This window comes from Sinocyclocheilus rhinocerous, unplaced genomic scaffold, assembly GCF_001515625.1.
Source record: "Sinocyclocheilus rhinocerous isolate Xijiao unplaced genomic scaffold, SAMN03320098_v1.1 scaffold1623, whole genome shotgun sequence".
Lineage (NCBI taxonomy): Eukaryota > Metazoa > Chordata > Actinopteri > Cypriniformes > Cyprinidae > Sinocyclocheilus > Sinocyclocheilus rhinocerous.
This window is the reverse complement of record NW_015657306.1, coordinates 412116-438314: the sequence shown is the minus strand read 5'-3', so window position 1 is coordinate 438314 and position 26199 is coordinate 412116. Positions and strand designations below refer to the sequence as shown.

The window sequence follows — 26199 nt, the reverse complement described above, 5'->3', positions numbered from 1 at the left end:
TGTTTGGATTAAAATTCAGTATCAATTTCATTTTTTTTTTATGTTTTGATATATATCTGAAAGCCTTGAGATATATCTGAAAGCTTAATGAAGCCTCAAGTTGGTGTAGTTTGAAAGATTTCACTTGTTTGGCTCATTTAAGTATCTCCATAGGATTCTATAGGCCCCTCTAGTGGCTGTAATCATAAAATGCAATTTTATGTCATTTTTCCCCACCAGATGGCATCAGAGATACTCAGTGACCTAGGTCCTGATGGATCTTCATTACACCAAATACACAAAATAATGTTCTTTTTAGCAGCATCATATGACCCCTTTAAAGTATAAATATGCAGAAATTGTGTCTTTGTTTGTTTGGTTTTTTTTGGTGAAAAAATTTACAAAATATGCTAATTTTCATAAAAATATCTAGAATTTAATGTGAATCAAATAAAAATCACCAAAAAATAATAAATAAAAAAACCTACATAAAAAAATGTGAAAGAAAAAAAATAGAAAAATGGACCAATATAAGTATTTTGGACAAAAAAAAAAAAATTTGTGTCATTTTTGGCCTTGGGGTCATTTTGACACGCGAGGGACACTTTTGTTATAGGTTCAGGAGGGACGGATGAGGGTTAAAGTTGTGTAATTGTGTTTTCACTACAGAAATGGATGCCTGTTTAGTGGACAATGGAGGATGTGACAAAAATGCTTATTGTATGAAAACTGGACCAAACAGGGTTTGTGTCACAAGTTATTTCAGTTCATGCTTAGCAACAAATGTTAACGTTATGAAATCAGCATTAAGATGTTGAACATTACATTTGTTCCAGGTTGCATGTGCATGCAAGCCTGGTTTTATTTCTCAAGGTCATAGATGTCTGGCAGTTAATCCTTGTCGGAAGGTAACAGAATTCACAAACAATTTTATGGCAAATAATTTATTATTAAATCATCATCTGATATTAGGTATTTTTGTGCGCAAAACATTTTTATTTTATTTTATCACAGAATAATGGCGGCTGCAGTATTAATGCTGTTTGCAGATACCTTGGGGATGGGGAACGTAATTGCACATGCTATATCGGCTACAAAGGAGATGGTTTTAAGTGTGCAGGGACTGTCAGTAGAGTTAGTATCATTTAAGATTAATTTTAGGTTAATTAATAGTGATTGACAAAACATGAGAAACAACAACTTCTGCTTTTCAAATGAATCTTATAATTGTTCATTGCAGGAGCTTCTTCATATGCCTGAGGCAGCATGGTTGAGAAGAAATATTGCTGTAAGTGTAAATTTAAATTTGTGAGAGCATGTGCACATTTCTTGATGTATTCGAAATATATTAACAATAATAATGTGTATGTTATAGGTAATGAGAGTCCGAGATCTGTACAGTCAAGGCCCTTTCACTGTATTTGTTCCTCATGCTGATTATGTGGCAAATGTTTCGGTATGCTGCACTGAATCACACAAAAGTATTTTAACATTATAAATATTATATCAGTGTTGATTTGATTTGTTAAAAGTAGGCAATATATAACAAATTTAGTTTTTCAAAAGTTGTTTAAAAGTAATGTTTTCAAGATTACCAAGGCAGTTTTCTCTTAGAAATATCATAAACCATTGAATCGTGTACATTTGCACAAATCAGAAAGGAATTTCATGTTGACTTCATTACTTTTTCTATTGACATATAATTTCTTGTCATGACAGACTCTGCAGGTTGAAACGTGGACAAATACAAGTCGCAGTTCAGACCTGCTGCGGTACCACATTGTCAGTTGTGAAGAACTGCGCGAATCAGACCTCAAATCTGTTAAAGAAGTGGTCACCAGTATTGGATATAAATTACGCTTCAGTGTTAGAGATGTGAGTCCTTGAAGTTTCAAACGCATTTTATATTTTCAATAGTGTATATTTATCTGAACCAAAGTCCGAAATTAAAGGGATAGGTTCACCCGAAAATGAAAATTCTGTTATCATTTACTCAACCTTAAGTTGTTCCAAACCTCAGTTTCTTTCATTTATTGAGCATGAAAGAATGTTGGTAATCTAATCAAAGAGTTGACGGTAGCCATTTACTTGCACATTATGGAAAAAATATGATGGAATTCAATGGCTACTGTCAACTGTTCAGTTCCCAACATTCTTCAGAATATCTTCTTTTGTGTTCAGCAGAAGAAAGAAACTCATACGGTTTTGGAACAACTGGAGGGTGAGTAAATTTCAAGATTACCAAGGCAGTTTTCTCTTAGAAATATCATAAACCATTGAATCGTGTACATTTGCACAAATCAGAAAGGAATTTCATGTTGACTTCATTACTTTTTCTATTGACATATAATTTCTTGTCATGACAGACTCTGCAGGTTGAAAAGTGGACAAATACAAGTCACAGTTCAGACCTGCTGCGGTACCACATTGTCAGTTGTGAAGAACTGCGCGAATCAGACCTCAAATCTGTTAAAGAAGTGGTCACCAGTATTGGATATAAATTACGCTTCAGTGTTAGAGATGTGAGTCCTTGAAGTTTCAAACGCATTTTATATTTTCAATAGTGTATATTTATCTGAACCAAAGTCCGAAATTAAAGGGATAGGTTCACCCGAAAATGAAAATTCTGTTATCATTTACTCAACCTTAAGTTGTTCCAAACCTCAGTTTCTTTCATTTATTGAGCATGAAAGAATGTTGGTAATCTAATCAAAGAGTTGACGGTAGCCATTTACTTGCACATTATGGAAAAAATATTATGGAATTCAATGGCTACTGTCAACTGTTCAGTTCCCAACATTCTTCAGAATATCTTCTTTTGTGTTCAGCAGAAGAAAGAAACTCATACGGTTTTGGAACAACTGGAGGGTGAGTAAATGATGACAACATTTTTATTTTTGGGTGAACTATCCCTTTAACAATGGCTTAAGGCGAAAATACCACCAAAATGAACAAAAATACCTCTCAAATTCAAGATACTGGGGTGAAAACACAATTATTCCATCTTAGAAAATAATAAAACATCATTAAAAATATGTAAAATGCCAGATGCAGCTTCTGTGCCACATTTGCAAGTAAAGATGGATTTTGTTGATGTTGATATAAATTGAATTGGTAACCTACTATATATAGCCTATAGTATTCTGACTGATTCACTGAAGAAATATAATAATTTGACATATAAAAGACAACACAGATCCATTTATAATTTATATACTGTAGATACTTCTAAAAACTGCCCTTGCAGATCAATTGCAGATCAATGACCTTGATCTGAAGTGTCTGCTTTTGTCTTTCAGGGTGTTGTGTACATCAACGGCAATACAAAGATCATCACCAGTGATGTTGAGTGCTCCAATGGAGTCATACATTTCATAGACAAGGTCCTTTTTCCATACGATCTAACGGGCAAGGCAGATATCAACACCGATGTATGTAACTTAACCAATGGCCATCAAGTACAAAAAAGTCATTAAAATGTCATTCCACAAAGTAAAACTCAATTTATGTTGCAGTTGAACATTACTGCAGCTGCTGAACAATACGGCTTCAAAATCTTCAGCAAGCTCCTACAGGTAATATTTATGTTGTATGTTCAGCTTTTTTGGACCATATGCATTTTTCTTACAAACATCTTCCAAAAACGCTGATTTCTTCATCTAAACAGGATGCGGAATTGATGCATGTGGTGCAGCATCAACCCTTTTATCCATTCACCATGTTCTGGCCAACAGATGACGTTTTTAACAAACTCCCTGAGGACAGAAAGAAATGGCTGTACAGCGAAGATCATCGTGATAAGCTACAAGCCTACCTCAAAGCTCACATAGTCCGTGACCAGAGGGTACGAGACTCCAACCTAAATGAATTCAATGAAAATCAATTAACTGAAATCAATTAAAGGGGTCATATGATGCGATTTCAAGTTTTCCTTTCTCTTTGGAGTGTTACAAGCTGATTGTGCATAGATAAGATCCCTGAAGTTGCAAAGACTAAAGTCTCAAAACCAAAGAGATATTCTTTATCAAAGTTAAGACTCTGCCACGCCCCCCTAAAACGGCTCGTTCTAACACGCCCCCAAAGGAGGGGGCTTTGTAGAAAACGAAGCGTTTGAGAGAGGCGGGGCATAGAGGACCTACAATAATGTACAGTATTTGAAAAATAATGTGTTTTTTGAACATTAAAGCATGTCAACATATTCTGTTACACCAAATACACAAAATAATGATCTTTAAAAAAGCATCATATGACCCCTTTAAGTTATATATCAAAGTACCGTGGTGTTACCATCTGATAGCATCACTGTACCATGGTACCACCATAGTGCTTTCTTTTAAGGGTCACAAAACGGATTTGGATGTATGTTTCCAGGTAGTTGCTGTTGCTCTTACTGCTGAGAAAAAAATGGAAACATTGTTTGGATCAGAGCTCACCTTCAGTTGCAACAAAGATTTAATTGTAAGTATTTTGATGAAGAATAATGAGCAAAAATTCCTTATGAACTTTATGTTAATGATTTTTTAATTGTTCTTTATATTGATGTTTATATAGATTTTTATTGATATATATTAAGAAAAAAAATATTAACACTTAAAGCCTTTGTATAATGCATTATAAAGGAATTCATGGTGTGTGTTCTAATGCATTACATCTTGTAACCAAAGTTAAAATGCATTATAATATTTGCAGATTCCTTGTTACATCTGAAATTGGTTGTTTGTCATATATAAAGTTATGTTCAATGTATATATAAGCCTTATCATGTATTATAACTGTGGTTACAATTATTCATGCGACCATATCATGCATTATAAGGTGCATTACAAGGCATAATTAATACATTAAAAAACAAATTTTATAATGCTTTATATATAAAAGCCTTAAGTAAAGTGTTATTAGTAATGCGATTTGTTTTCAACATTTATTCTCCTGAATGAATTCTTTGTGGAAATAAATGTTTATAATAATATTGAAATATTTCCAAATGTTGTCTTTGTTTTTTTTTTATATTATCTTTGTGTTTTTAAAAGTTAAAATATTTAACATATTTGAAAATGTATAAATATGAATAAATATTTGTCTTTATATAGTGGTTTATCTTTTATTTTAAAAATAAGAAATTTTCAAATTTAGTTTCTGAAATGAACATTCATTAATTTGCCGTGTTTCATTCATTGGTGTTTTAGTGATGTACATTTAAGACATTTGATTGTAAATTTGCTCACATCTTATTGACTGATTTTCAGGGCGACATCTTAATCAATGGAAACAATGCCAGAATCTCAGCGCGGAACATGCTGTTTGATTCAGGAATCGCTCATGGGATTGATCAGCTTCTGGAGCCACCGAGCATTGGCGCTCGCTGCGACGACTTCACAAGCATAGAGATTAAGGTAAAAAAACTTTGAGACTAAGATAATGTTAATGGTCTAAGAGATAAAATAAAATAACAAAATAAAATGTAAAGCACAAATGAAAAAGCACAAATACGCAGAGATTTGTCTAGTTATTTTTCAGTTCAGTTAAAGGGTTAGTTCACCCAAAAATGAAACGCAAAGAAAACAAAAATAACGACTTTATTAAAAAATGTGTCTCCTCCGCGTCACCCTGGTGCCATTTTGGAGAATATTCACTGAGCGTAAACAGCGTATGCTATTCTGTGTCAGCTGCGTCACACAGATACGTTTTCTACGTTGTTTACGCTTTGATTTGAACGAAAACAACATATCCGTGTGACGCAGCTGACACAGAATAGCATACGCTGTTTACGCTCAGTGAATATTCTCCAAAATGGCACCAGGGTGACGCGGAGGAGACACATTTTTTAATAAAGTCGTTATTTTTGTTTTCTTTGCGTACAAAAAGTATTCTCGTAGCTTCGTAAAATTACAGTTGAACCCCTGATGTCACATGGATTATTTTATCGATCTCCTTGCTACGTTTCTGGACCTTGATCGTGTTAGTACCCTTGCTGTCTATGGGAGGGTCAGAGAGCTCTCAAAATTAATCAAAAATACCTTAATTTGTGTTCCGAAGACGAACAGAGGTCTTACGGGTTTAGAACGACACGAGGGTGAGTAATTAATGACAGAATTTTCATTTTTGGGTGAACTATCCCTTTAAGTTCCACTACTGGTGCAACAAACTTGTTTCAAAGTGATTTTAACATTAAAACAAATGAGCTGTCCTAATGTTGTTATACTGTTGTTTGTCATTAGGGACTCTGTGGCTCTTGCAGTGCGCTGCCCCGTTGTCCCCTCGGATCAGAGGACACAGTGAGTGGATCTGCGAATTGTTGATTTGTGGTTCTGTTCATTAACAAAACTTTAGCAGTCAGCACTTTATTGACTTACTTTTTGTTATTTCATCGGTTCTGTTGCATAAACAAAACTTTAGTAGCCAGCACTTTATTCACTGTTTCTCATTTATTTATTTGGATGTTTGGTTGGTTGGCATCTGTAGCATTAAAACACATTAGCAGTTAACACTTTATTGACTTTTTTTTTTTTTGTTGCATTAAAAAAACTTTTTTTTTTTTTTTTTTTTTTTACCAAGTCAAATAGTATATTTTCTGTGATAATCAGTCACATGCTTATACAAACATAACATGCCTTGATCCAGACTGATCTCTTCTTTACAGAACAGAACTAGCATATGTAGACGACCATATTCACCTTACATGTACAGACGGCCCAGTTATTATGGGTTGTACTCGTATGGTTATGGATACAACTCATACAGAGATTGGCTTGGCTGTAATCGGATTTGCACGAAAATGACTTGGTCTGTTAAGTGCTGTAAAAACCACTTTGGAAGAGATTGTCAAGGTGAGAATTTAACACACAAAAAGCAAGAAGTTGCTTGAATGTCACATGAAACGATGCAGCCAATAGGTATTAAGCTCTGTGTTGGTTTGTGGTTTAGTGTGTCCCGGCGGACTCGAGGCGCCATGTGGAGAGCATGGAGACTGCGATGACGGCCACACCGGCACAGGGATGTGTAAATGTCACAACGGTTTTAGAGGCACAGGCTGTGAGCTGTGTGAAAGCAATCACTATGGGCCGAACTGCACAGGTAACCCATTCAAAACAGTTTTAAAACTGTGAATTTTTCCTAAACAGTCCAATTCCTTATCCACGGGTGTTGGTGAAGACTAAGTGAACAGGCAAATCAGTCAACGCAACTGTGGGAATAATGATCCAAATAGAGCACTACACAAATGCAGGAAGCAGGTTCAAAATTAACAAAATTGCTAGTAGAAATTAGCATTAGGAAGGAGGCAAAATGGAGCTACTGGCTGGTACTATTTTGACTGCGATATAAAACAGGGTTTAAATTTAGGCAATTTTTATCATTTGTGAATAGTTGGCATTTCTGTTAAGTTTTTACATTAATCTGACAAAATGTATTGAGGTTTATGCTTTAACCCTCTGGTGCTGTTCGGTCATTTTTGACTGAAAAATTTAACATTTTGGTTTTTAGAATTTTTTTCTTCATCGGATAGGCATGAAATTTGGTAAAGACACTTGCTATATGAACACAAAAAAACATTGAAAATGTTTAGAAACAACATTTTATTTCAACTTTTTTTCTCGAAATTTAACGAGTTTTTTCTCGAAACACAATGAGTTTTTTCTCAAAATACGACTTTATTCTCAGAGTTGTATTTCAACATTTTTCTCGAGTTTAATCTCGCATTATAATAACTTCAATCTCGAGATGGTTTTATTTTTTATTATTATTGCTTGGCCCTAATTCTCTTCCATAGAAAATATATATTTCATATAAAATGTAAAAATATTATTTAAAAATATTTCATAATAATAACTTTAAACTTCTATAACTTTTTTGTAGTTTCACTTTTTGACTGGCAATAATCTGCTAAGTATCTTCTTTAAAAAGACACCAAACTTAGGTGTGCTTCAAGATTTACAACAGTTTAAGTTGGAAATTTCATTTACAGGTCTATGCTCAAAAAGTGTTTAACTGGTAATGAAAGGATCATAACTATTCCATATATAATAATTTTTTACCATAAAATCCCCTAAAAATACAACATATTAAATATAAAAACATTATCAAACTAAAATATAGTACATTCATTTGATTGAAATTTCATTTTTGGTGGTCATTTTTGACCACCACACAAGCAGAACCAGAGGGTTAAAAAAGAAAAAAAGCCAAAATGGTAAGAAAAATTACTTTGATACATTCACTGAAAGCAGTTTTTCTTCTCAAAGTAAATTTATATTGTTTTAAGGATGTTTAGATGTAGACAAAATACTCGTAGATGAAATAAGAAAAATATTTTCAGTGTAAACAAAAAAAAAACATACAAATGAAATAATGAAAAATGCAGTTTTTTAAAGTCAGTAATATCAATATATAATAAAGAAAAAAATATATAATATATAAATATGTATGGGCAGTACATTTTCTCAGTCACCAGGCACTGGAAGATGAGACTAAAATTACATTACTTGTCTACATTCCATTTATTGTCTGATCAGTATCAATGTTTTGGTTGAAATTTTATTGTATTAGTTCTATTCAACTTTGTGCTGACTATAATGACCAGTTTATCCATCTTTTCTCACAGCATGTAACTGCACCAGCAAAGGCATGTGTGACTACGGCCGGGACAGTGATGGCAGCTGTTTCTGTCAAGAGGGGTGGACGGGTAAATACTGCGAATCAAAAATCGGTAAGAGCAAGCTTCACATGGAAAACTCTATCAAATGTACTGGATCTATCAAAGATATGCGTAGTGTTGTAGAAAACCATAGAAAATATTTTCGACTTTTTTCAACTGTGAAAACACTCCCTTTGCCTGTTATTTGACAGAAGTCAAGCCGATCTGCTCTCCTGCATGTGATCTCAACGCAGTTTGCCTCCCTGAAAACCAGTGCGAGTGTGTGCCGCCCTATGGAGGAAATGGCATCAACTGCACAGGTGGGTTATGAATCACGTCTATTGTATTAGACTAACTGATTGTAAGATGCTTGTCCTGGATTCAAATGGCCTATTGCCACTTTTATTAATATAAAAGAAGAGAGAGCTCAGGTTCGAACTCAAGATGTTCACTTGAGAACTACTTGAGATCTGAAACTTGTGGCCTCAGCTCCAACATATATTTAACAGCTTATTTCATGCAACCTAATGGCATGTTATCCATGCTGTTAAATCAGTTTTACATAATGCACTGCAAAAAATTATTTTCTTACTCAGTATTTTCATCTTGTTTTTCATTAAATATCTAAAAATTCTTTTACTTTTGAGACTTGTTTTCTGAAAAATGTATTGAAATTAAGTGAGTTTATGCTTAAAACAAATTCATATGTCAGTGGGGTTAGAAAAATAATCTTGTTTTGTTCTTGTTTTTCCCTTTGAATTGAGTTTAATTTTCTCAACTGACTGACAGATGGATTTTCTTGTTTTAACCCTCTGATGTTCCTCGTGTGGCAGTCCAAAAAAAAAAAAAATTTTCAATGAAATGAATGTGCTATATTTTACTTTGATGTTTTTTATTTAATATTTTGTATTTTTTGGGCAATTTTATGGTACTAGATCTGTAAATAAAATTTCCAACTTAAGCTGTCATAAATCTTGAATGCTTCGGAGCACAGAGTTAAGTTTAGTCTCTAGCAGATTATTGCTACAGTGAAAAAAATGAAATTTAAACCAGTTATAGACGTTTACGTGTATTGTTATGAATAAATGTCCAAAAATACTATCTTAAATTATGTAAAAAATACATTTTCCAAAATATGTTTTACTCTACTACTGCAAGAAACTCAAAGCCATAAATCTAAACAAGTTGTGTTCCAAATTTGAGGTTGATATCTAAAAAAATGAGCTTTCAGAAAGATTGTGTTTGGGCGCAGTACCAAACGTTTCCACCAGATGAAATTCCCTTCCATTCATTTCCAATGAGACCATTTTCAGGACCATCTTCAGAACCTTTTCAATTTTCAAAAAATCATTTCCATTATTTTTATTTTTTTTACCAAGTTTTGTACAATTTCAATGAAGTAAAAATTCTTAAAAAAAAAAAAAAAAAAAAAAGGGAACAATTCCTTTCAAAAATGGCTTAAGAAACTCACTTAAGATATTAAGTCTTTTTTTCAGAAAAATTTACCAAATTGAAGTCTATTTTCCTTCGCAGGTAAATGTATCTTGATTTAAGAATTCTTAGATGTTTGAAATAAAAACATGACAAAAATACTAAGTCCGAAAATCCATAATAGTTCAGAATAGTCTTATTATGAATGCTTTAAATGGATAAATGTTCACAATTTTGATTATGAAATGTCTGTTTTTCTAGCTCCGGATCTTTGCAGTGAATATAACGGAGGCTGCCATGAAGCAGCGGACTGTTTGCAGACCGGTATCAACGTTACTTGTTCCTGTCGGATGGGATACTCTGGAGATGGACACGTCTGCTCGCCCATCAACCGATGTGTAGAGGAGGCGAACGGTGGCTGCAGCGATTTCGCAGAATGCATTTTCACTGGACCTGTATGTGAAACTTCTGCTTTCTGTCATTGTATTCTGACAAGACTTTTGGATAAACAAAATGTGTTACATTTACCTTGTGGCAGAATGAGAGGCGCTGTGAATGTCTCGAGGGGTACGTGGGAAATGGAATCCACTGTTTGGAGAAAGTGGTGCCCCTTGTTGACCGCTGCCTGGAGGACAACGGCGGCTGCGACCCCAAAGCCACGTGCAAAGACCTTCATTTCCACAGTACGACTTCACAATGATTTAATTGACAGGGTCATAATATTTTGAGTATTCAAAAACAAAGGTTTTTATTTGTACGTTTCAGTGAAAACGGCAGGTGTTTTCCATCTGCGCTCATCTGAGGGGAAGTATAAACTGAACTTCAGTCAAGCACAGTTAGCCTGCGAGGCCGAGGGAGCCACTCTTGCTACATTCAAGCAGCTCTCTGACGCCCAACAGGTGACTTTTGAGCCCAACTTTAGCTGTTCACATCTTGCGTTTACACCATTGTGGCGAGTAACATTACATAACATTAGCTAAATTTTGCTGACAAAAGAACCATTGTTTATTGTCAATAGCTTAGCAATGTATAAAGCACAGCTCACACTGAAGTCAGTTTCAAACCAATACGGTCAATATGGTGAATTCGCATGACCAACTTGAACATGAGCAAAATCTGCTGGTGAACTTTTTCGCCCTCACGCAAAACTCCCAACTGATTCCTATTGAAGATTGACTGGATTTTGCCTGCAAAATATTGACGAGTGACAGTAAATGTAAGCACAACTTTCTTCAATTTCTTTATTGGTATTTTTGTTTTCCAGTAAAAAAATCGAAATGTTTATTAAATCAGAATGAATTCACTAAATAAATATTCAATTTTACAATAAGTTGATTTTTCTTCACCACTAGTCAGTTTTTCTAGTATAAATCCCATGAAAGTTTGATAAATTCAACTGGTAGTTGATTAAATTACATTATAAAACAAAGCTTTTTTTCCCAACTCTATTCATCAAAGAATCCTGAAAAAAAATGTATCACAGTTCCCACAAAAATATCAAGCAGTGCAATTGTTTTCAACATTGATAATAAGAAATGATTCTTGAGCAGCAAATCAGCATATTAGAATGATTTTTGAAGGATCATGTGACACTGAAGACTGGAGTAATGGCTGGTTAATTTACATTATAAAACAAAGCTTTTTTACTGTTCCAGTTGGGAATGCATCTATGTGTGGCAGGATGGATGGACGGCAAGAAAGCTGGCTATCCGATCCGGTTTCCTTCTGCTAAATGTGGCGATAATCATGTTGGTATTGTGCTGTACAAAGAGCCAGTCAATGCCAGTTGGCCGTATGATGCGTACTGCTACCGGATAAATGGTATGACTGTCAGGAAATGCTTCTTAGTTGAAATGTAATTTGAAATTTTACTGTACCTGAACAGCCTTGATGTAAAAATGATAGCTATTTTTCTCTTATACAGAGGTGTCTTGTGAATGTAAACCTGGGTACGTTGGGAGCGGGGAATTCTGTAATGGAGACCTGGCCTCAGTTGTTGCCACTACTTTCAATTTTTCTGTGTTTTACACAGTAAGTAAGCCATGTACTGTTGTTTTCCTTCCAAAAATAATGCCACTTCCTGCAGGATGATGACATCAAGGAACTGGATTTGTAGTTAAAGGCAAAAGACCTACCGGATGGAAAGAGAGGACACAGGGAAAAGTTAAAATTACCAGTTACAACATATTCCCCAAAACATGTTTTGTTTTAATCAAATTAAAGAAAGGGAAAAAAAAAAGAAAAGAAAATCAACTAAAGTGAAATCAATTTAAAATGATGTTTTCACATAATTTCACAAAAAGTCATGTTCAAAGAGGAACATCCATGTGATTTCATAACAATGGAGTCACACATTTCCTGTTGGTTTCCTCCCACAGACTTTACTGAAGTATGCAGAGGATGGCGAGGAGGGCAAGAACCTGCTGAAGTCCCTGTCCGACAAATCATTAAACATCACAGTTTTTGTACCTCATAATGACGGTTTCTCTGCAAACAAGGTGATTATCAATACAAGCCAAAATGAATTCTCATAATCATTTTTGAAGTGCAGCTGAGTCAGAGGAAGAAAACTAACAAAGAAAGTAGGAACCAGTTGGACACGCTCTTTCTCTGCTGGCCTTGAGTCTGCAGTTTATTTCCTTTTTCAGACCTTATCATGGAGGGATTTGCTGTATCATATATCCAGCATCAATAGTCTGCACTACTATGAAGACTTGAAGCACAACACTGTAATCCCGTCCCGTCTGGGCTCTGATCTAGTTGTAACGATTCCGTCCAATTCCACCGGTCAGGCTGAGGTAAGCAAACCTCAGCGGCTTCACACCGTTCAGGCCACGTTTACTGTACATTGTCAAGCAAACTGTCTATTTTATTGGTTTCACAGGACCCTCAACCCCAAAAACTGGTGAATAAGAAGGTCATATTGGCCTGGAACATTCCAGCAATCAATGGTCTGATCCATGTCATTGATGGGCCTTTCAGAGCTCCACCTGTTCCAGTAAGTGGCCGCTTTTGTAGTAGTACAATGAAGAGTATTGGAGAACCACTCAATGGATGTACAGGTAGAATTTATTAGAAAATGTCATGGGTAATTGCATTAACACCAATGAATTAAATTGCAGCAGTTTTCAGATAGAAAGCACACTCCCATGCCTTCTGTTGAGCAGTGACTTTATTGAAAATAATTTTTGCTCATCATTAGACAAAGACGACAACTATGACTCACCAGACTCGATAAAGCAAGTCAACATCCTGTTTGAGTAACATGGATGTTCGATCCAGTATTTTCAAAGCAGTAGTAGTAGACAGCCACGCATAGCTTTGCCAAAATCTGGACCTACAATTCTCAGTTAATTTTTTTAAGTCATCAATGGTGTTGTCTAATTTTTAGGTGCCGGCAGTTCCTCCAATCTCACAGTCCAGCGGTGTCGCAGTCACCACTGTGCTGATTGTCTTTGCCATTGTTGGCATTGTCGCGGGGCTCGCATACTATGTCCTCAAGCACAAGAAAGACGCCTTTCGTTTCCAGTATTTTAAGGTATGTTCACGTAATAGAGCTTCAGATATTTGTTGACTAAACAAAGACACTATCTATCTATCTATCTATCTATCTATATATATATCTATCGTACCATTTTTGTTTCCCCAAAGAACCATTCAATAATGAGCTCTCAAAAGAACCATTTTTTTCTTGGTGTGAAGAACATTTTAATAATAAAGGTTCTTTATTGGCATTGGTGGTTCCATGAAGAACTTTTAATATCCATGGATATTTTATCCTTTCCATTGCACAAAATGTTCTTTAGATTATTAAAATGTTCTTCACACTAAATTAAAAATGATTCAAGAACTGTTCACTGAAAGGTTCTTTGAGGAAACAAAAATGGTTCTATAAATCAGTGGCGGGCTGTGCATTTCACACCTAGGCCTTCAGTGGTTTTCTACCTGAATTAATCCACCTCTTAATACCATCATTATGAGGCCACGGCTATAGAAACCGTCAATATTATACAGAAATGCAGTATAACAGGGCACTGCATCACAGACGGGTATCTATTGTAGCGAGAATAAATGCCATTACTAAAGCAAGAAACCCAATTAACACAATTCAACAAGTCTCCTTTCACTGCAGCCACAGATGCACCACGTACATCATCTCTAGCGGAAGCATCAGTATTAACCTAATAAAATGACAAAAATATAGTCCACCCCAATGTTCTTGCAGACATTTATTAACTCAAACGTATTTATACTTTGCAAATAACATTAGTATAAAACAAATAAGGTGATTACATATGTTTTATAGTTGACCTAACAATTTAACGTACTCGTACAGCTTTTCGTCTTCACGAGTCTCATCGCAAGTCTGGCAGCGCTGCTGCGGGAGGAAGAAGCCAGTTAGCACAGCTTGACTCGGAAACTGAGCACTCCTTAGATATTCTTACGGAAACTTAAACATAGCTTTATATCTTGCAAATAACATCAGAATAAAACGTATAAAGCGATAAAAAAGTCGAAAATGAACCTACCGTACTCTAGTGGGCTTTCATCTTCACTATGAGTCTGTCACAGAGCCGTTGACGAGGAGGTGTGTGGTTGTTTTTCCCGGTCATTCTGAGTACTACTGTATTTAGATTTACAGTAGGCTAATATTTTCCCAGAATGCACTGACAATCTACAATAACATACTGTACGCAGCGTATACAGTAAGAAACCTGAGAATACAGTAATAATACTGTGAAAACAACAAAAATGATTTACAGTGTGCTGTTTGCTAGCTCTGACTACTAGTACACTCTCTGACCATCCAATCAAAGGACGTGAAAATGCCAACTTTTTCTTGCACTCCTGCTAGATGGCCCTGGTGTCGCCAACTTGAAATCTGATTGGTAAAGCAACGGTTTCATTGCCATTTATTTTAAGCTACAGGCGCCTGCACTGTTGATTCTGAAGGCCTCAAGGCAAATTTCTTTGACCCTGGCAACACATGATTGCTGTAATATGATTGGATAAAAGCTCTAACATAAACATACACTACTGGAAGCAGCACAACCAAGAGAAAAGCTATGAAATGTAGAGAATTTACTATTGGGAATAATTTAATACACATTCAAGGAAAAAATATATTAAAACTAAGTCAGTGATTCTGATAGTGTTTAGGCCAGCAGATTCATTTGTGATGTATAAAAAATCTACTTTCAAAGATAAATGAATGTATTGTCTTATGCTTCATTCAACAGAATGATGATGAAGATGGTGCTTCCACAAAAGGTGGTGGAAACCCTGCTTTAGTATCCATCCCAAACCCACTGAGCACTCCTTAGATATTCTTACGGAAACTTAAACATAGCTTTATATCTTGCAAATAACATCAGAATAAAACGTATAAAGCGATAAAAAAGTCGAAAATGAACCTACCGTACTCTAGTGGGCTTTCATCTTCACTATGAGTCTGTCACAGAGCCGTTGACGAGGAGGTGTGTGGTTGTTTTTCCCGGTCATTCTGAGTACTACTGTATTTAGATTTACAGTAGGCTAATATTTTCCCAGAATGCACTGACAATCTACAATAACATACTGTACGCAGCGTATACAGTAAGAAACCTGAGAATACAGTAATAATACTGTGAAAACAACAAAAATGATTTACAGTGTGCTGTTTGCTAGCTCTGACTACTAGTACACTCTCTGACCATCCAATCAAAGGACGTGAAAATGCCAACTTTTTCTTGCACTCCTGCTAGATGGCCCTGGTGTCGCCAACTTGAAATCTGATTGGTAAAGCAACGGTTTCATTGCCATTTATTTTAAGCTACAGGCGCCTGCACTGTTGATTCTGAAGGCCTCAAGGCAAATTTCTTTGACCCTGGCAACACATGATTGCTGTAATATGATTGGATAAAAGCTCTAACATAAACATACACTACTGGAAGCAGCACAACCAAGAGAAAAGCTATGAAATGTAGAGAATTTACTATTGGGAATAATTTAATACACATTCAAGGAAAAAATATATTAAAACTAAGTCAGTGATTCTGATAGTGTTTAGGCCAGCAGATTCATTTGTGATGTATAAAAAATCTACTTTCAAAGATAAATGAATGTATTGTCTTATGCTTCATTCAACAGAATGATGATGAAGATGGTGCTTCCACAAAAGGTGGTGGAAACCCTGCTTTAGTATCCATCCCAAACCCTTTATACAGTGGCTACAGGGCGTTTGCAGAGCCATTTGGGGTAAAAACGTCCTTCTATGTGTTTGTAATTTTAACTACGTGCATTTCTTTGATCGTTACTACCAGTCGATATTTCTTTATTTCAGGATTCAGCTGCTACAGACACACCCAACCTCATCGACTAGCACAGACAGCAGTGCCGACCTCCTCTCCCTTTCATTACCTGCAATCAGCTGGAGGAGGTGGCCTCAACACCTTTGTATATGGTTAAACCTAAAAATAAAAGACTTAAATGCCCTAATTATGTCCTAGACAACATCAGCCTACCATGGTGCCTTCAGTTCAATAAAAACATCTGCTAAAAAACATTGGGTGCATTTGTTAGTTTACCTGTTGTTTTCTTGGCCAATCACAAAGGAAATCTGCTGTCCAGGGAATAAAACCTGTGGTCTAATTAATGTCTCCAACTGCAATGCATAATCCCAAAGGTCTCGTCGACATAATAGAAGGGTATTTTTGTCTTATTTGATCATACTAAAGACGACTGAAGCGTAACGCAAGAGGGAGACACGTGAAAATTCCCCTGAGGAAAACGACCACCTGTTCATACTACTTGACAGGAAAACAACATTGTTGATTTTGGCTTGCTATGGACTGGGAAAGGTAAAGCTGTTCAAATAAGAAAAATAAGTCAACAAGTTGAGTTTACTGTGGAATTTCAGGTCTTTTTTTATGAAAAAAATATTTAGTTAAGTTTTCTGCACAAATTATTTTTTTTTTCAAGTTTTAACTAAGGTAGGCACATATTCAGGGCTCTGCGTAAATTAAAATTACATTTACGTAATCTGACAGACGCTAGAAAGACGAGACCAATCACAACCGAATATGCATATGATTTCAAGAAAGCAGACCAATCACAATCATTGGTTTGATTTTTAATTCCAAACATTTCAGTCAATTAAAGATTTTAAAACTTAAGTATTCTTTTTTTTTTATTTTTTTTTTTTAAGTATAACAGTTACAAAAACCAGAAACAGATAAACAAACTACAATGGAAATACTTACAAAAATGTGTACTGTATGTTAAGCAGCTCAAGCTGAATTCACCATAAAAGTCGTAGAGATGTAGAGTTTGATTAATTGTGGTGATATGTTATGTTTGATTAATATTAATGCGCTGCTGCCTTGCAAATACTGTAGTAATAATTTAATCCATCAATCATTGATGGTGAGCGTGTTAGGCTTCATACAGGAAGCTTTTTGGCATTCAAAAAAAGACCGAACAGCTTTATAGAGTTCTTAAAATGGATTGTGGCGATGTAAGACTGTAAAGACGGTTTTTTTAAGGTAAATTTTCTGTTAATTTTAGAGATTTGAGAATTAGCCTGGGGACTTTAGGACCCAGGGCTAATGAGGACTGCAGTGAATTCACAGCTGGGCTTTCCTCCACCATCTTTCCAGTTCCACTCATCTCCCATCCCCCATTTTCATCGTGCTCCTTCACAACAAAGCATGACACCCATCCCCACTCTAGACAGAGAGGCTTCTGGGTCACACACAAATGTGTCGCGTCACACCTTTCATTGTGTTTGCTTTGAAATGTATGAAAGGAGGAGACTACAACGTAGTCAAGATGGCATTTGGTGCTTCTCTTTAAGAGATAAAAAACTTTGAAGTAAATGTGGAGAGGGGGTCAGGTGTTGAAGAAGAATTTGCTTACTTTGGGCGAGATAAATCAAAATGCACCTGTCTTTGACCAGTATTGTTTCAAAAACATCATGCAAATTACATGATAAACAGCTAAATTACATTTGTTGTTACAGTGTCTAACTGTTATTATTACATTCGCCATCAGTTTCTATGAATGTGGCAGGAACTGGCCGTCCACCAAATCTACATGCCCAGAACAGACGTCCCAAAGGCCTTCGAAACGCAGAGAGGCGTATGTCTGCTCCAAAAAGAAGTTGCTGTCCTTTCAATAATTCAGCAATCTGAAGTTTTATCATGCCAACCAAAGTTCCTCAAATGCCAAAGGATTAATGTGGTGATGAGACCAGAAGTTTAAAACTGTTAGGCCTTGTGTTGGTTTGGTGGATTTGCTTCAATCCCTACATATTTATTGCGTCACAGTGTTGAACTGTTTTTGTTAGGACTTGAATGAGGTGCTAAAACACAGGATTTTATTTTTTATCTGTCTAGCCAAAAACACATCTTTGAGCCCAGACAATAAGTCATAGAGACAGGAAACTTGGTATAATGGAAATATTCCGTAAGGGTTTAATGGTCACTTTTTTTTTTGTTGCAAAAACTACTTTTGAAAATTAATCTTTTTTCCCCCAAACCAGCGCAAACCCGCCCAACAGACAATTCTAAAGATTTCATTGGTCAACTCAATCACAGCACTGATTATGGACACAATACTGAAAAAAAAAAAAATCACTAACCCTAATATTAACCCTAGTACAGCATTACTGTTCAGATTCATCCATGATTTTTCTTAAGTCCTTTTTCTTGATGGGTGACTGTGTAATTGAGTTGACCAGTTAACTGCAGAGAAAAGATTTGTGCTTAACCGGTTTGGGGGAAAAAATCATGCAATTTGTTAAAGGCTGGTTGCCAGATTGTAATGAAACCAGAGCAGGAAGATTCAATCACACTACAAATACGTATCAGGTATGGCTACTTTTATGGCTATAACTCTTGAACAGAATTAGTTATCATAAGCTTTGGTACACCCAAGAAAGGGTTCACTTTGAGAATACCTGAAAGATTTGGTGGGGCTTAGCCACTTGTTGGCACCAATATGGTGCTAAAACTCTGCGATTGTTTGTCCAATCAGTTTGAAATTTTGTATGCAGCATTGTTTATTAAATCTACGCACCATCAACAAATTCAGTTGATTTTCAATAGTTGAAAAAATTTGGTGGGGCTGTTTGACTTATTGTTCCAGGGAGCTGGATAAAATATGTAAAAAAAAATTCTAGCGAAGAGAGGCGCTATTATACGTTACATGCACAGTCTGTAAGTAGATATATATTCTACAGTGTTTGATATTGAGACAAAGCATTATTACTTGGGCTACCTCGTGCCAAACAAAAACTATTAGTGTTCCTCATATCATTTCAATTTTTTCTTACAGTAAAAAAATAAGGCCCTACAGTAAACCTCAATTATTGATTCTTGCAGCTTTATTTTAATCTGTCCAGACTGGCATTTCTCCAAATTCACATGCCCAGACTAGAAAAGGCAGGGGAAATACAGGCCAACAAGAGGCCTATGGCAATGTCAGAGAAACGGCAGTCCTCCATGACAGATGGTTGAAATGGTGCACAACGCAACAATGCCCCACCCATTCTATTAACATAGAAGAAAGCTTTTGTTAAAACATACCACTTCCTGGCTGGAATTTGCCCAATGGCATGAGAGATTTTCAACAGTTTGTTATTCAAGCCAAACGATTTGAGTTACTGAAACGTTGAAACTGCGATGAGACCAGATTTTTACAAATGTTAATGCCTTGATGGTAAGCTCTACATTGGTTGGTTTGGTTTTGTGAAAAGAATGGTGGTGGCCGCTTATGTTTTAGGGATGCTTCTCTTTTGCAAGGATGGAACACTGGAAAATGGTTGGGGCAAAGCACAGAAAAATCCTGGTGCTGCTTTGCATAAAAGCACTAGAAAAGAAGTAACGGTTCATCTTCTAACACAATTAAAATTCAACTTGGAGTTCAAACATTACTGTAAAAGAGCGATTACAAAAAAATCAAGAGGATTGAATAAATTGAATTGTTTTTGAGCTTTAATGTATCCTCCATTTTTTCTGGCCATTGAGTGGCAAAACATACGACACATTATGGTTGAATTAAGAAACAAAAATTTATTAAAATATTATTTATAGTCACTATAAATACTACTATCTAAGATTCTCAAAGATACAGCAGTAGAAATAAACACACAACAATCCCATGCTAATTTACACAGCAATACGGCAGGAAAATCATGGGTTAGAGGATTTAACGCTTAAGAAATGCTGTTCAGCACATGAAACAGTCCCTAAAACCCCTCTTTAACTGTGGCAGCAACATCAATGTGCCAAACACACCAATGTTCAATAAAAAATTCAATATACTTATAGTAATAATCACAATAAGCAATTAGTCTCCTAAATACCATCTGGCAAGTTTATTAGCCAAACAGTAAGGCATTTACAGTTACCAAGCAACTTGGCATATTAATATAAATTTGAATTAGTGCAGTTTGCTGGTGTGTATGTTAGCTATTTCAAAACGGCTTTGAACATGGCTTATCCAGTCAGATTTTAGAGTAGGATCCCCATTTCTGAAATGGAATTTAATGGCTCTCAAGATCACTGGCCATAACAATATGCAACGGTCCACGCCTCACAAAACAGCTAACGGAGACTTCTTTGAGCCATAATTTTTTTGCTCACCAATAATCTTGCCTGTTCATTAAAAAACGGAAAATCTGAGACTCCAGTAATCCACACCAAACACTTCTAAAACATATTTTAATCCACAACTTGATAACAGTAACTAAAGATACAACACTGACATTTACAGCTTTTGAGTGTCACAGATTCAACTGGATGAAAATAAAAACTGATTAACAGGAAAACAAATTCTGCTTGTATTTTGAGTGTGGATGAAAGTTTTTTTTAAATGGAACCCATATACTGGTTACCTCAAAACTTAAATATATATAAAAAGTTTTAATGATAAATAAACTGCTGCATTGCCATCATCTACTTTAGTTTGGAAAAAAAATTAAACTTTATGAACCAAAGGCCTTAGGGCTTGCTGAACGCTAACTTAAATCTCACATATCTCTTCCTCCTCTTGTGCACAAAAAGCAAGCATTCATCCTGTTGTGCCCTAATGCACATGAATCACCCTCAACAAATGAAACCTGGTGAGGCAGAACATTGACCTTAATAAAACATCTTGGGGAAGATTTAACAGACAACCTGAATGATTTTTTTTCTTTTCCAATTAGCTTCCTTCAGAAATCGCCTTAATTAGTGCTGGATCAAAACCATCCCTTTGAAGATCAGTTTGTAATTTTCAGAATTTGGTTAAATGTGTAGAAGGCGATCAAGATGGCCACAGATCATCAAGCATAAACATGGACTAACCAACTTATGGATGCATGGAATGAATATACATAATTAACTGCAGGACCAATGAGGACAACATTTTCTTATTCAAGTGTTTGAGGTACGTTCAATCAATGGACAAGCAAGTCCACTGCTTGACGGGATTCTGAGAACTCGGAAAATGAAGCAATTTTTTTGCAATTCTTTGTAGTCATGGTACCAACAAAACTGTAAAGAAACGAAAAACCAGGGTTGGCACATTAAAAGAAACAATTGAGGAATTTATGAGAAGTGGAGTGCAGAAAGAAACAAGTACATTGAGAAGGAAAGAGTACAAAGATTCAGTTAAATTTTACTCTTCTCAAAGAATAAGGCCATTTATTTTGCCCTGAAATTAAATTAATATGTAAAAAGTGCCCCCAATTTGAACATGTTAGAGTCTAAACAAAAATATCGTATGTAGTCTATGCCAGCAGACTAACATATTACAACACTGGTGATGTCAAAAAACCTGGGTGACATAGACATCAGCAGGATCCAAGGATGTAGAAAATCATAAAGACCAACTTAGGTTAGGCTATCATTGTCTTTTCAAGCAGTAGCATCTAATAAATCACTCTACAAATTCAGTCTGTTCCCATGATCCAGTAAGACAGCAGTCCATGCCCAGTTTTCCAACAAAAGGAGCATTCTGGGAACTGCATAGTCATAAATAAGGTTTTGTTCATCAGTCCAATCCTTCAGAAGTTAGATAAACATACACAAAATAAAGGTAGGCTGGGATGTGTTGGGGAAACAAAATACTGTGAGAGCAGAAAAAAGCATCCCATCTTTGGATTATGTCAGTAACTACTTGACTACAATGCAAAATTTGGAGGTAACCGCAACGTTCCCATCCAGAGATAACCTTGGGTTTGTTTCCAGAAAACGCAACTCTGCAAAACAAGAAAACATAAAAAAAGGAAACGAAACAAAAAATCTGCAGCAAGGGTCTATACAGAGTCAACAAGGGGATGGATCTGTATCACAGGCGACAAGTTAACTTGCAAGATTTTCTGTGCCTTTCTCCTCACCTCCTCATCCGTGACTGAATCATCTACTTTTATAACCTTCCATTCAAGACCATTGCCATTCAATCTAGAAACGTCTTGGCCATTGGTGAGTGTTGACTGGGACCAGTTATAGCTTTGGAAATGGAGTCTCCTCACTGAACCATTGGCCAGACCACTGGTCATCACATCAGGTTTACCTGATACAGTTTCGATCTTTTTATAAATGCTACCATCTTCAAGACCGAACCCATTCTGACAGACGACTGGGGCAGAGTCTCCAATCAGGGCATCTTCTACTTTGAACGGACACGACAAAATATGTTTGTTGTCCAAGGCAACTACGTTTGATCTCTGACTGCCATTTTCCGTTGGAGAGTGTGGAATTCCGGAGAGATCCGGTGGCCGTCCCAGAGCAAAACTGGGGGCGCTTTTTGAATTCGCACCAAAATGAATTTGCAACCTCGCAGTGTGGCCTCCGGTCAACCCCTTTATGTTTGTTAGCTTGAGGCACTGCTGTGCTTGAACAGAATGTTTATTTAGCGTTGCCGATGCAACATTCTGCTTAAGACTGTTCACCGAGAGATTGGTAAGCAGGATCTTGGGTTGGTTTTGGAGAATATCCTTTGCTGCTCTACTGAGCATCGCATAATTCACATCCTTGGTCTTGCTCAAACCTTTCCGCCCTCGCTTCTTGGAAGGTTTCGGCACTCTCTGAACCTTGCTGCCAATCCTGGAAGTAATTGGTTCCGTGGTGCAAGACGTGTATCCGTACACATCTTTGCTCCTCAAAATCACAGGCTTGGCTCCCTCCTTCCTCAGCTCTTGAAGAAAGGACACCATTTGTCTCTCGGTGTCCGACAGGTCCTTGGACATGGGGTTAAAGACCCTCAGGGCCTCTTCGAGGGCAGTTTGTCCAGCTGGGGCAAATCTGGCCCAGGAATGGACTACCCTTCCCATGCCCTGCTCTTCACAATTCATGGTGCACCTTCACAGCTGGTATGCATAAGGACTTCAGGTGTCTGTGAATACGAAAAGGATATTAGGTTGAAGATTTATAAATGGACACATGAACTACAGTTTATAGTTTTTACTATAAAAAGCAGTGTAAACTCTGGAACACTAGCTCCAAATGGATTAGAAAAAATATGACCGTTTTCAAACAGGCATCCCAACTTCATTTGATCAAAAAACCGGTGGTCCTATCCCAAGCACACAACATTGGTTGAGCTAGCAGTCCAACTGGGTTATTCATTACTTGTTTGTCTGAAAAGTCTGCTGATAGATGATCAGTACCGTCGCAAGGGCTGTGCCAAGTGTGCGACCGCCCAGGGCCTCGCGCCTCTAGATGGCCTCGCTCCTGGCCTGCATTTTATGTAATTTATGTCTAATTTTTATTACTGTTTTTACAACCATTTTGTCATTTGAAAGACTAAAATAGTCATAGCTGATAGATAGTGTAAGACTTTGTGTATAAGAATGAGTAAAGCTGTTTGTTGTTAGGATGACAAAAAGTTTTAAAAGTTAAACTTATAAGCAGTGGCGTAGCGGAAAATCAAAATTATTGCAGTGTACATTAATTGTAATTTAATAATAAAAGTAACCTAATAATAATAGGCATAATAATAAGAATGTATAGGCCTAATTGGAAACGCTGAATGAAATGCATCTTTAGGGATTTTATAATGAAAGTTTTTGTTTTCGATTTGAATTATTTCGTTTTAAAGTAATAATTCAAAGCTTTCTATAAATATATTTATCAAGTCAGTGAGGCAAGTATTCGATGAGTTTCGGTTTATCAGAAGCGCTCCTGCTCAAAACCGAAACTGCAGAAAGCATCCGGTTTTTCTTTTCTTTATTTTATAAAAGCACGTTTTGTTGATATTGTGAGTGCACACAAATAAAAGTAGACCCTTTACAGTTCTGAATGCTGTATTACTCTTACCTTTATGAGCAAAAATTACTGCATATTTTAAAATGTTTCTAATGCAAGTGATCGTGCTGGCGCCTCCATGTCCTGTAAAGCACGCTTCAGCTTCCACTCTCCGCACAAACTATTGGGGTATGCCTCTAACAGCGCACATTTATAGGTTAAGTGTTTAAACTAGCCTAAAATTGTGATATGCTTGAGCTGTTTTATATCTATAAGATTTGATTTTAGGCAAGTCGTGATGATTTGAGAAGGCTAAATTGATCAAATAGGCTATGATCAATGTTTCCATCATCCTATTTTAATGCGCATTTTGAAGTATCGCGTGAGAAACGAGTGATGGAAACGCCAAATTTCAAATAAAAATCCATTAATTCGCAAAAAAGTTTTTATGCTCACTTGAGGTGGTTTTTGACGTGTGCGAAAAAGGGTTGATGCGAATAATGGGAGATGGAAATGCATTTTGCGAATAAATTCCTCCAAGCGCATCAAAAAAGTAATGTAGCTGCGCTATGGAATGGCAAAACCTGACTAACCAGCGGACCGATCTCATTCACAGCATCTGAAATGTTATGGTCATTCAGAAATGCACGAGCAAAGTCTGTCAAAGTATTTCTGTATAATTGCCTCCCAGAAATGTCTCACACGACTGCGTTCCCAAACAGCAGCATCCACCTCCGAAAGCAATGACCGCATTCATTGTGTTTCATCTGCTCGCTCTGAGGCGCAAGTAATTTATTATAGCCTATATGAAAATTATTATACTCTCCTACGTTTCTTAGTGATTTATAGTGCCAGTTTATCAGGAAGTGACGATTTTGTTCTCTTTGACTTGTTGGATGGAAACGATGCTTGTTCGCAATTGTTTTATGCGATATTCCAGTTTTGCGCACAAGTTAAATTCGCAACTTTGGATAGAAACCCGGCTGTCTGCCGCTGGCCGCTTGGTCGATACTTAAAAAAAACAAAAACTTACATTTAACGAACAAAAAATGCTCCAAACGTTTTTCTAAATTAACTTAATAAAATAATGAAACTAAATATAATCACTTTGCCATTTCATACAAAACTGAACTATTTTAGTAGCTGAAAAAGTATATAAGCAGTTTTAGCAGAAGGGGGAAAAAGACGGGCTCGGGTCGGTGGTCCAACAGCGCTCGTCAATGTCAAAATGATCGAGATGGCCAATCAAATCAAAGGCGGGTCTTACTGTCACAACGCAACGAGAGTTCGTGGAAAGATGCAAGTAGTACTGTATTAGAAAACTGTTTTACGATAGAAATGTTCAGTGACTGACAGTAATAGACTATTTAGTGATGCAAACTACTCAACTTTTTATGAAATTTCGCCGTTTTTAATTGAAAATATGCGATCATGATTCATGTAAATCATAAATGAACGTGACGAGACGTTTGCGTTTTGACTGTTAGACGAATATGAGTGAATGTGCACATTTTAAAATAAAATTTTCAAATAGTGTTAATTGATTACTACTTCATAATAACTACAAACCTAGAACTTATTTTAGCATTCTTATTTACTTATTTAATTGCTTTATTATTATTATTATTATTATAAAGCAGTAGATCTTATCAATTCTTATGAGCTTGTGCGTGTCCGTGATTTGTGCGCAAGCATGTGAGTGAGCACCGCATCACAATCGATCAGATGCGTGTTTAAGTTGTGTTCGTTACTATAGTACCCCCCCCACACACACACACACAAAATTGCAGAGGGCCTCGCACGTCAACTTCGCACAGGGCCTCGCACCCTCCTTGCGACGGCCCTGCATGGGCCATTCAAGATGTAGATGTGTTTGTTTCTTTATCAGAACCGATTTGAAGAAATGTAGCATTACATCACTTGCTCACCACTGGATCTTCTGGAACT

General features: G+C 36.3%; 2 protein-coding genes across 2 annotated transcripts in view; one reads left to right on the top strand and one right to left on the bottom strand.

The window, feature by feature from the left end:
* The window catches only part of LOC107721010 (stabilin-1-like), a 38125-nt gene extending 20842 nt beyond the window's left edge, over positions 1-17283 (top strand). The window contains exons 43-69 of the mRNA XM_016528864.1: positions 649-722; positions 816-887; positions 994-1113; positions 1220-1267; positions 1355-1435; positions 2346-2501; positions 3279-3410; positions 3495-3554; positions 3647-3823; positions 4351-4437; positions 5226-5372; positions 6198-6254; positions 6620-6806; positions 6904-7053; positions 8579-8683; positions 8824-8931; positions 10304-10497; positions 10581-10725; positions 10808-10941; positions 11698-11863; positions 11967-12073; positions 12421-12540; positions 12691-12840; positions 12927-13040; positions 13434-13580; positions 16172-16279; positions 16365-17283. Coding sequence (XP_016384350.1) covers positions 649-722; positions 816-887; positions 994-1113; positions 1220-1267; positions 1355-1435; positions 2346-2501; positions 3279-3410; positions 3495-3554; positions 3647-3823; positions 4351-4437; positions 5226-5372; positions 6198-6254; positions 6620-6806; positions 6904-7053; positions 8579-8683; positions 8824-8931; positions 10304-10497; positions 10581-10725; positions 10808-10941; positions 11698-11863; positions 11967-12073; positions 12421-12540; positions 12691-12840; positions 12927-13040; positions 13434-13580; positions 16172-16279; positions 16365-16403 — 3185 coding nt within the window. The 3' untranslated portion in view covers positions 16404-17283. The remainder of the gene's footprint in view (positions 1-648; positions 723-815; positions 888-993; positions 1114-1219; positions 1268-1354; positions 1436-2345; positions 2502-3278; positions 3411-3494; positions 3555-3646; positions 3824-4350; positions 4438-5225; positions 5373-6197; positions 6255-6619; positions 6807-6903; positions 7054-8578; positions 8684-8823; positions 8932-10303; positions 10498-10580; positions 10726-10807; positions 10942-11697; positions 11864-11966; positions 12074-12420; positions 12541-12690; positions 12841-12926; positions 13041-13433; positions 13581-16171; positions 16280-16364) is intronic.
* Positions 17284-19745: 2462 nt separating this feature from the next.
* The window catches only part of LOC107721008 (uncharacterized), a 36078-nt gene continuing 29624 nt past the window's right edge, over positions 19746-26199 (bottom strand). Inside the window, exon 2 of the mRNA XM_016528862.1 lies at positions 19746-23401. Within this exon, the coding sequence (XP_016384348.1) occupies positions 22323-23360 (1038 nt within the window). The 5' untranslated portion in view covers positions 23361-23401 and the 3' untranslated portion in view covers positions 19746-22322. The remainder of the gene's footprint in view (positions 23402-26199) is intronic.